Here is an 11,661-nt window from a genome sequence, read left to right as displayed (position 1 = left end):
AAGTTGGGACCTAGGGTCCAAGCCCTATTGCTTTCATGTGTGCATGTGACCCAGGATTGACTCAGGTCCTGGATGTATCCCAGGGTTCCTTGAGACAACTTCCTTAGTCCTCTATGCCCACAGTCTGTGTTGCAGTATACTGCAAACAGAAGCAGGCCAGATCAGTGTTAACCCATTGTCTGCCGAATACTGGTCTCCAAGCACACTATCAGGGATCCTGCAGGGTTTTCAATGGAGACCAGTCAGAAGAAGATTTTTGCGGAGAACTCCTTCTGGGTCACAAGAGCACAGCCAAATTTTGCTGCTCCCATGGGGAGCAGGGGTGGGGCTGGGAGTGGGCCAGAGAGCAGAGCAGGGACTAAGTGGCTGCTTTGCAGGGAGGGGGAGCAGTAGAGATCCTGGTTCAGCATGGCCAGGGGAGATGACCCCCAACACCTCATCTGCTCCCCCTCCCTGCAGGGCAGCTTCTGGTCTCTGCTTTCTAGCCCCCTCTGTGGGTGCATGTGCAGGGTGCCTGGGCAGCGAGTGGGAGAAAGCCCCTAAACCTTCCTGCACCCTCCTGCAGCTCCAGCTCCTCCTTGCACAGACTTGCCCGGAGTAGGGAGAAAAGCTGACAGGTGGGAGGCAGCTCCCAACTGCTAGGCTGTTGGGGTCATCCATCTCCCGGCTGTGCTGAGCTGGGAGCTCTACCGTTCCCTATCCCTTCAGGGCAGCCGCTTGGTCTCACTCAGTTCTCAGCTCCCCCTCTCCCTAGGGCTGCATCTGCAGAGGCTACTGGGCTGTGTGCACTGTCAGAGGAGTGAGCGGGAGCCAGCCCCAAAACTTGCCCACAGCCCCCTGGGGTTCACATCCCTGCCTCCCAGGATATGAACGGAGCAGGGATAAGAGATCCTTGGGAGGTGCTGGAGCACAATGCACCCCAAGCCTTGGGGATGCACTTCACTGCCCTGCAGCGGCAGTAGCCACGCATGGACGTGTGTGTGTTTTTCCTCTGAAACCACCATTTTCTGTCAAACTTCCAACCAAACAAAACACCTTCATTGAACATCCCATTTGAAAAATGAGGAATTGCCAAGTTTCATTTTAATAGTTTGACAGCCCTGGAAACTGATGCCCTAATTATCCTCAGAGCAAGTGCACAAAGGCATTTTCCTGCCACTGTGGCTCACTCTGAAGCTGGAGCCCAAATCACAGGTTAGATGATAGATCAGTATAAAGTCTTCTCAAACTGCACTCATTCTACTGAGGCAGCCACCAAAGGCACCAGTGATGCAACTCGTGCTCCGTATGGGCCCCTGAGTCTCATCAACAGCACTGTCACAGTTAGGAAACAGGGTGGGCAGTAGTTTCCTCACAGAATAACACATTCATAGGGCTAGACTTGAGACCGATGTAGTTGGCACTAAGAAGGGTTATTTCGATTCAGGTCTGTGCAGTGCAGTATGGATGCCAGAGCCCTAGGGTAAAACAAGTCAGAACATCCTTAACCTAGAGTTAAAATGCAGTATAGATGCACAAGCCCAGGGTTCCCTGACACGTCAGCTGACTCAAGTCCCACTAACCCTAGGCTTCCATTGTTGTGTAGATACACCCTTAGCAGCCTTAGAGTACTTTCTAGGATCTGATTAAGAAATACATTACAATACATTTCCTAAACTCTTACTTTCTGTCTAGACAAAATGTAATCGCTATGTCAACAGTGAGATAGTGCCTGAGATCTTTTTCAGAAATCAGTCTGGAACATGATGAAAGAAGGGAAATACCCTCATTTAAATTGAATAATGATTCGCTTTTGGTCTGTAATTGCTGCTTTATCATTGTGAAAGAAGAGAGCGAGATTTAGAAGGCAATGATGTGATTGAATCTCTTCTATATAACTGACGGTCCCAAGAAATACTGTTTTCCAGGACAGTAATGTAATTTTACAAGTCACTAGCGAGATGAAAAGTAGAAGGTAAAATCATCTAACAACGTATTTTTTCGTCATTGCAGATAAATTCTTGCTGCTCTTCCATATATGGTAGCATAGGTCTAGTAGCTAACTGTAATTCCACTGATGAATTGCCTTAGTGACTTTGTAACAAGGACTTGTGATTCTTGCAATACTCAAAACTCTAACCCCTTATCTAAACTCTTCCTGTGAGGAGGAATGACGGGAAGGCTGTAGAAGAAAATTCACTGCTGCAGTGCGCCGTGGAGAGGAGAAATCCCAGTATCTGTAGTAAATCTTTTGACGCCACACCTTTACAATACTAACATAGTGAAGGATAGACTAGAGACAAAAACCTAGTGAGTTTGGCTTTTACTATACACACCTTAAACTTTAGAGCCCTTGAAACAGGATGCAACATGGGACCCTGAGACAAGGGGATTGGATGTGAATGAGGAATAATGGATTCTTAAATGTATTAATCACAAGTCTCCAGCACTCAGTATATTGCTAAGAGAATTTTGTTTCCTTCAGGGCATTCAGGATCAGTAGTATGAGAAAATTATAAAATTGGTTTCTTTTGTTTACAACACGGAGAATACATTTGCCATTTCAGCAGATGATTTTTTTCCACCTCTAAAACAATGAATCTCCCAAGTGCCAGTCAACTTAGCAGTCTTCAGTTTGTTTTTTTTAGTACATTTTTGTTTGCATTTTTATAATTTCATGGTCAGTTATTAAATATCCTGTTGATAGAACATTTCCTTATAGAAAACAGGACCCCTGCCATTAGTGGATTCAATTGACACTGCTATTAATTTTAAAAATTATTGACCCATTATTGCCCATCAGGTATTTTGGACTATACAGTAATAAGTACTCGTGTATAAAATGTGCCAAGATATCTTGTTTGTGGCTTTAGGAGCGCTAACTTTAATCAGTCTTCTCTGAATTAATTTTAGCACTGTAGATTTAACACCCAGTGTACAAGACCAGACTGCCCATTCTACCATCCCACTATTGCTGTACCTCCACGTCATGCCTTGAAATGGACTCGAACTCAAACCAGGTAATCTAAGCAATCTTTCACCATGGTTAGCTTTTAAGGCCCTGATCATCTGAATACATATACACATGTGTAAATTTACTTACGTGAGTAGCCCTGTTGCATGTATGCATAAATGTTTGTTGGGTTAGGGCCTAAGATTGGTAATTATTTCACAATCCTGTTGTGTAGCAATGGTCAAAGACTAATCTGTCTTTGAACCAGAACTCTGTATTTATTGTTTTGAACAGTGACTTAAACAGTTACTAACTCAACCCTTAGAAATGAGAAAAATAAGAGGTCTGCAGTGAGGGCGTGGCATAGAGCAAACAAGGTTCCAGGCCTGTGCCCAAAGACTAAGGGTACGTCTACACTACGGGATTATTCTGATTTTACATAAACCCGTTTTATAAAACAGATTGCATGAAGTCGAGTGCACGCGGCCACACTAAGTACATTAATTCGGCGGTGTGCGTCCATGGTCCGAGGCTACCGTCGATTTCCGGAGTGTTGCACTGTGGGTAGCTATTCCGTAGCTATCCCATAGTTCCCGCAGTCTCCCCCGCCCCTTAAAATGCTGGGTTGAGAGCCCAGTGGCTGATGGGGCAAAAATCATTGTCATGGGTGGTTCTGGGTAAATGTCGTCAGTCATTCCTTCCTCTGGGAAAGCAACGGCAGACAATCATTTTGCGCCCTTTTTCCTTGGATTGCCCTGGCAGACACCATAGCATGACAACCATGGAGCCCGTTCAGCTTTTTTTTTTTACAGTCACCGTATGTGTACTGGATGCCGCGGACAGAGGCGATACTCCGGTGCTACACAGCAGCATTCATTTGCTTTTGCATGATAGCAGAGACAGTTATCAGTTGTTCTGTACCATCTGCTGCCGGTGTAAATTGGCAACGAGATGACGGTTATCTATCCTTCTGTACTGTCTACTGCTATCATGGGTGCCCCTGGCTGAGATCGGCCGGGGGCGCAAAGGCAGAAATGGGAATGACTCCTCGAGTCAATCCCTCCTTTATGGTTTCTAAAAGTAGAGTCAATCCTGCCTAGAATATGGGGCAAGTACACTCGTTCTCTAGTACATCAGAGAGCACAGCTGCTCCATGTCAGATCCCGCAGAAATGATGAGCTACATGCCATTCACGGGGGGTGCCCCTGCAAAAACCCCACCCATTGCTTTCCTCCTCCCCCAACCTTCCGGGGCTACCGTGGCAGTGTCCCCCCCATTTGTGTCATGAAGTTATAAAGAATGCAGGAATAAGAAACAGTGACTTGTTAGTGAGATAAAATGAGGGGGAGGCAGCCTCCCGGTGCTATGACAGTCCAGGCAGGACATTAAGCGGTGCGGGGGAGAGAAGCCCAGCATCCCGCTGCTATGATAGTCCAGAATCTTTTCTTTACGCAGGAAAGGGAGGGGGCTGATGGAGCTCAGCCCCCAGTTGCTATGATGAGGAAGGTTACCAGCCGTTCTGTACCATCTATTGGGAATGACCGAGAATCATTCCTGTTTTCACCCAGGTGTCCCTGGCCAGCCTCATCTGAAGCCAGCCAGGAGCACTCATGGGTTGATAACAAGGACGGCTACCAGTCCTACTGTACAGGGGAGAGGAGTGGATACTGCTCTTCACTGCTGCAGCATCGTGTCTACCAGCAGCATTCAGTAGACATAGGGTGACACTGAAAGAAGTCAAGAAACGATTTCTTTCCCTTTTCTTTCACGGGGGGGTAAATTGACGAGCTATTCCCTGAATCACGCCGGACAATGTGTTTGAACCTACAGGCATTGGGAGCTCAGCCAAGAATGCAAATACTTTTCGGAGACTGCTGTGGACTGTGGGATAGCTGGAGTCCTCAGTACCCCCTCCCTCCCTCCATGAGCGTCCATTTGAGTCTCTGGCTTCCCGTTACGCTTGTCACGCAGCACTGTGTAGCCTGTAGATTTTTTTTTCAAACGCTTTGGCATTTCGTCTTCTGTAACGGCGCTCTGATAGAACAGATTTGTTTCCCCATACAGCGATTAGATCCAGTATCTCCCGTATGGTCCATGCTGGAGCTCTTTTTGGATTTGGGACTGCATTGCCACACGTGCTGATCAGAGCTCCACGCTGGGCAAACAGGAAATGAAAATCAAAATTTCGCGGGGCTTTTCCTGTTTACCTGGCCACTGCATCCGAGTTCAGATTGCTGTCCAGAGTGGTCACAGTGGTGCACTGTGGGATACCGCCCGGAGGCCAATACCGTTGATTTGCGGCCACACTAACCCTAATCCGATATGGTAATACTGATTTTAGCGCTACTCCTCTCGTCAGGGAGGAGTACAGAAACTGATTTAAAGAGCCCTTAATATCGAAATAAAGGGCCTCATAGTATGGACGGGTACAGTGTTAAATCGGTTTAACGCTGCTAAAATCTGTTTAAACGCATAGTGTAGACCAGGCCTAAGTAGAGTGCATTGCGCTCCTTTGAGTCAGACTGTAAGCTGCACATCTGTTCTTCCTTGTTCCTGGTCTCATGTCATGGTACATGACACCCCACTTCTCAGATCAGGTCTGCTTGCTCCTTTTAGTGTTCCTCGTATCATAGCAAAACAGCCTTCTTGCTATCACTGATTAGTCTCTACAAAATGCTGTGGGAATTAACCAGCGTCCTAGGTATCATTGGCTTTTTAAGAAAATGGTACAGTTTATTCTGAAAATATCCACGTGAGGGGAATTTATTTGCCTGTAAAAATTTTGGCTTAGAGGGAAAGATTACAAAATGTAGTATAAAATAGCCAGTGTTTAAAGTTAAAATAGCTTGTGTTGAGAGTAAATGCTTGAGTGTTTCTTGTTTTATATGAAAGTTTAAGATTGCTGTTGATAAAATTATTAGCAGAACTTGCATAATATACAGAAAGAAATATGTAAGTAATTGGTTGAAGGTGAATAGTACTTGTAATTTGTTTCTGCTCTTCATACTTAATTGGTAACTTATATTTGCTATCCCATGTTGTAAAACCCATTAAGAAAAATCTCTATAATTAATCTGCATCTCTTTATATGCCAGTACTGTTAGGATTAAATCCTGCGGTGTCAGCAACAGCTGCAGGTTTTGGAAACTGAAGTCAGTGGAAGTTGCAGACGCTCAAAATAGCTGAAAATCAGGCTCTTTATTAAGGTGCCTAAACAGAGATTTGGGAACTTAACTTTAAGCACAAAGTTTGAAAATGTTCACCGTTCTTTTAAATGCTCGGCTCTCTTGAGCGTTTCTCACCATTTAATATCCCCTGAAATGGAAGTCTTGATACTTGAATCATTATGAGGCTAGGACAACACTTGTCAAATCATCTATAACTGGTAATAGGCTTGTTAATTATGTGGTTTTCCCCCCTCCCAGTGAATAATTATCATACAATTTGTGGATGAAAGTTGCTGCCTTTGGACGCTGATGGAGAGGAAATCCTGATACTACAAAACCTTTCACACACCTTTGGAAGTTTGAATATATATAGTTTTCATAAAATGAAATTTATTGCATACTTGAAATGTCTCTAATTTTCCAAATTTGTAAGTTTAATAGCTGGTTTTACTTTTTTTTTTTTTTTCACTCTGAAGAGAACATCTGGAGGGAAAAATTTTTACTTTGAATTCCATTAAAAATTTCAAGACTTGGTTTGTATTTTACTGTTCGGTTTAGTCTGTTCTTTCTTTGCGTAAAGATTGAGTAGAGCCACTCAAAGATTTTTTTTAACTAGAATAGTTTTATAAGGGTTGTTCCACCAATGCAAATAGTCATTATGATTTTTATTTGGGGAAATGGCCTTAGTGTTCTCCAAATATACACACACAGTCAAATTGACACCTTAGTGCAATAGTGATTTCAGTTCCCACACATCCACTTTTAGTACCTGATGCGTACAACAATAACTACTCTCTTGTGCAGATGGAAAGTTGTTGTTTTTTTCTTTTTATTCAAGGAACAGTACATAGGCCCCTGATAATCTGACAGTAGAAGATAAAGGTAAGAGGGAAAGTAGGCATTAGTAAGCAATTGTTTTTAAATAAAGTGAGTTGTTCCACTGTTTTTGAATTACCAAGCAGTTCAACTGGAAATCCAATTTTAAGGATAAGTGTAGGGAGAAGGCACCATCTTGAATCTATCCTCAAGAGATTTTCTTGTTCTTCAAGCACTCAACACTGCTGCAAATACTCTGTTGTAATCATCTCCCTCCAGGGAGCACCTGTAACTTATATAGCAAAGATAAACCCATATAAATGGTAACTGTGTAGAAATAGTTTAAAATCTGTAATTCATCTGTTCAAATTATATGAATTGTTAAACAATAACATGAATGCACTTTTTTATTAAATCTTTTGTATCTTTTGGGGAACCACATTTTCACAAAAATATACAAAAGATATTTTTTTTACAATTATTTACATTAGATATCAGAAAACAATGTTACCTACATATTTTAAACTCAAATGTGACAAATATATTCTTGAATTCTGAAATTTAACACTCCAGGAAATTATTTTATCTGCACAAATAATATTTTAAATTAATCAAAGTTTAGTTCATATTCAAATTAAAAAAAAATCTTATTTTAAAATATTTAATTTAAAATCTTCAGATTTTTGCATAAATTAACATAAAACCTACAGTATTGTATGATTACAGGGATTAGATGGCCATGGTCAAAAGCAAAATGGGAGCACACTTAAAACCATGATCCTTATTACAGTAATACATGAACATATACCTTTGGACTAGTTTAGAATACATTTTTTGGTTAAAGCAAGAGGGATTGTCTGACAGACACCATAATGAAACACAAACAATCTAAAAAGACAACTGGATCAATGATTTTAAGCTTAACGAACTTCAGTAAGAAATTTTCCTAGACAATTGAGCAAAGGAGCATAGGATGAAGAACAGTACCGAAACACTGATTTCCATCCCTTCTCTCCCGTCCCCGAAATGAAAAGTAAAACTGCAAATGAAATTTTTTTAACAGAATTTTCGAATACATCCATTAGCTAGCTGCACCTTTCAGAAGCATCTTTTCTTTTTGGGTATGAGACAAAAGTGAATCAATCATGATAGGGCAGCAAAACAGATTAATTCCTACACTGGTCTAATTTCAACGGCTTTGATGTCTATCACCTATTGCTCAAAGTTTAGAATAAGGCAATCTGCTGATGTGCTCCGCTAATAAAAACAGTAGGTGACCAACCCACAAAGTCAAAAAAATATTAATTTTAATCTAAGGGGAATTTTTTCTAATGAGTGCCATTTAGATTGATTTTACATTATTTTAAATAACTACTGTGGTCTTGATCTTATTTTTATGTAAAACTTTACATAAAATGTACATTTTACCTTTCTTCACGCATTAATAATGCAGCTTTTCCATTACTTAGTATATGTTGTAAACTCAGAAATGAACTAAAAACAGTTAAACAGTGCTCACAAATACCAACTATTTGTTCGTGTTAAAATTATAGTAGCTATTCGAAGCCCAAAAAACACAACACTATGACAAGTAGTAGCAGTAAAGGAAAAATAGGCTAGAACTATGGAAAGCATTATCCGACAGCACCAAGAATTTCACAAAGGAGTAGTAAACCAGCTTTATCATGCAGTTTGTGTCAGTGGTGACACTTGGAGTTTCTTTATAAAATGAATTTACTACAGTTCAAAATAATCAAGCATGTCCTGGATATAATACACGTTTGAAACAATTGTCGAACTGTAAGAAGTGCCTGTCACCGTTCCATAGTTATGGCTGAGCATTAAGTTTTGTGTTTTTAAGTCTTATACTGAAAGTAGGACTGCAGCCACTTTATTACGTAGGAAGATACCGTGTGTCCTCCCAAAACTACAGCATTTTCCCCTTTGGGCATAGAATGATTTTTTTGAGAATTTATAAATAAATCTTAATTAGTTTGACTCTTTCAAAACAGCTGCCTTAGCTGCTTTTGTCCTCATGGGAGTGAGACTGAAAGTGCCCTTACCTAGCAAATATGCCCTCTTTCAAAATGGCCACCAATGGGAGGCAGTGGCCATTTTAAAAGAGGGCATCTTTGCTACAGTCTCAGACCCAGTGAGACTAGAGGGCTGCCAGTTTGAAAGCAGGCAATTCTTATATTCATCAGCCCCTGCAGAAGGAGAAACTTTTAATTAAGAAAAATGGCAGAAAATGAACACTAATCCTAAAACTTCTTTTAAAGAACTACCTGTTACACCAGATTGATTCAACAGGTATGGGAAACTCTGGAGAGATGTGCATGGGAAGTTGCGGGGGGAAGGAATAAAGGAAATGTCTTTATGGATGCATACTGGGAAACGTGGAGTTTAGGTGTTAGGAGAAATTGACTAGTACACTCCAGTTGCTTTGCACTGCTCTTGTGTGGGATTAACAGCAAAAATATCTGGTGAATCTGGTCCTAGAAGATTTAAGGGTGATACCACCCTCATCAAATCCTTACAAATATAAAATAGCAACATTCTCTTTGGGTTTCTTGTTTAGTGCTCTTCTATGACAGCTGAACTAATATAAAACTCCCAGGAACTATTCTATATTAAAGATAAGATTAATAGTATATATCAGTAATTTAGAGATAAAACCATTACTGGAATCTTGTAACAATTCCCCAAAAAAGCATTACAAACCCAGGAAATTCAGATTTAGGTTAAGTACAAGAGAAATCCAAATGTGTTACGGTATGGATAAGACACACAAAATGTTAACTCTGTCTTCTAGTACCACCATTGGGGGGAGGCGAGGGGGAAGACTTTAAAATCAGTTTAATCAAATGTAGGACTACAAACATTTATGCACTCATCGTAAGTGTATGGTTATTGCATAGTGTCACTATAGGGCAGAGTTGAGATTGTTTGGGTGACTCAATTTCCATACCTTTACACATTTGTGTATTTATTTTAACTTATGCCTTAAACTCTCTCCTGAGTTATTTGTTTCTTGCTCACAAAAGCACTGCAATTTCTTTTTGAATCCTTAAATTACTGATTTGTACTCACTCGTAACTCCCATCTCAATATAATTTGTCAGTAATTCAAAGATGAACTAATGAGTACAAGCTCATTAGCGAGATTTGTGCATCTCCCTCCTAAGAGACTGTAATTTCTGCAGGCAGCTCATGGGTACCATTTTCACAATGTAACATCTTATGGAATTTCACAATTCTTTTCTTTAGTAGAAAAAACCCAAAGTTTAAAAAGCCCTGTTATTCAGCAATATGAAACCTGGACACTATCAGGTTAGGCCAGTTAAAATAACCCCCGTTTTGGGCTGTGGGCAAAACAATGTATTTGTTTATTCCTTTTAGTCAGGCTGGAGGGGTAGTAAAGCAGGCTCTGCCAAGCCTCAAGGTACCCCTTGGGAGCAGCTGTGACTTCCCCAGGAACAAAGGAGTGGGGCAGAGCCCAGTAACCTTCCACTCAAACTAGCAGAGGGGCTCTTTCTTAGCAGCTGCCTCTTAACTGCCAACGACACCAGCTGCCAGTTCTTTCAATTTGAAATCTGGACATTTTTCATCTGCTGGTTTAACTCATTGACCACTTGCCCCTTCTGCTTGTCACTCCATTGGCAACCTCACTCTCCACCTTTCCTTCCTTACTATTTCCTTTTCTCCCCACCCCATTGTTCTTATTTACTCTTTCCCTCCTGCTGTTTCCTTCAGCACATCCTCCATAATTAAAGAAGTGGAATTAACTTTTGCTTGTCATTACCATGTTCGTATACTGTATGCCATTTCTGCAAACTCTCACACACACACACACCCCCCCCCGTTTTTATAGTTGGGGGATGGACTCCGTCCTCCTAGTTCTTTTTACATTGATAATAACAATGGGAGCCCAATCCTGATTAGAAGCTTTACTATAGATAACTCAAGCAGATGTGACCAAAAAAAAACCCCTCAATAACTGCTGAGATTGTATTCACTTATTTGTGAATGATTTGGTAAGCAGATGTGTTGCAGCCATGCTCCGTATTATGCACCCAGTTTTCTTTCGCCTAAATAATCAGGCATTCAAGACCAGTTTGGTTTAAGACTAGAAGCTGAAGAGGACCAAAATCAAGAAAAGGATTTGGTCTGACAATACCACAGGGATTGGTACAAAGAGTGCATAGTAAATTTTGGCATGTTCACATATTTATCCAGATAAGTAAAAATGAACGGAACCGTAAACATTAGGGAAAAAAGAACAGATGACAAGAGGCAGGAAAGTCTGCAGATATGAAAGAGCATATACATGAACACAGCTAGGGCTGCTTAGTCAAATTGGTTACTATGACTAATATGGCAGTTTAAATTGTGACCTGCAATATCTTTTTCTTCCCTTTGTTTAGGCATGGTACATTCAGGAAGAAGGCCACAGAATGATTCACTCACTAGCCAAAACAAAGCTAGCAACAAGACATTTGTCTATTGTATACACTCTAACCAAAAACCACTTGCTTTTGACAAAAATTAAGGTTTGCTGCATCTACTATGCTGATAAATCAAACAGGAAAACATGTCACTTTGCCGCTGTAAGAACAGTATATATTAAAACCAAATAGCTCATCCTTCCATACTGTTAGGGCTTGCTATCCACTTACAGCATGTAAATAGTTATTTGGGTGCCGTGTGCTGTTTTTCAGGTGGTGCAGGTATCAGCCAACATTAACCA

General features: G+C 41.0%; 1 protein-coding gene across 4 annotated transcripts in view; it reads left to right on the top strand.

The window, feature by feature from the left end:
• Positions 1 to 11,425, top strand: part of ZC3H14 (zinc finger CCCH-type containing 14) — a 47,214-nt gene extending 35,789 nt beyond the window's left edge. For 2 of the 4 annotated variants that reach the window (XM_030558964.1, XM_030558967.1), the window contains exons 16-18: positions 2,893 to 2,999; positions 6,938 to 6,981; positions 11,339 to 11,425. In XM_030558964.1, the coding sequence (XP_030414824.1) occupies positions 2,893 to 2,999; positions 6,938 to 6,950 (120 nt within the window). In that variant the 3' untranslated portion in view covers positions 6,951 to 6,981; positions 11,339 to 11,425. Of the gene's footprint in view, positions 1 to 2,892; positions 3,000 to 6,357; positions 6,640 to 6,937; positions 10,200 to 11,338 lie in introns of those variants that run through there. The other 2 variants (XM_030558965.1, XM_030558966.1) reach the window with 2 other exon arrangements.
• Positions 11,426 to 11,661: the final 236 nt, after the last annotated feature.

Source organism: Gopherus evgoodei, chromosome 4 (genome assembly GCF_007399415.2).
Source record: "Gopherus evgoodei ecotype Sinaloan lineage chromosome 4, rGopEvg1_v1.p, whole genome shotgun sequence".
In the NCBI taxonomy this organism is placed as follows: domain Eukaryota; kingdom Metazoa; phylum Chordata; order Testudines; family Testudinidae; genus Gopherus; species Gopherus evgoodei.
Note: the sequence above shows the minus strand (reverse complement) of the source record. Positions and strands in the feature narration are given on the sequence as shown.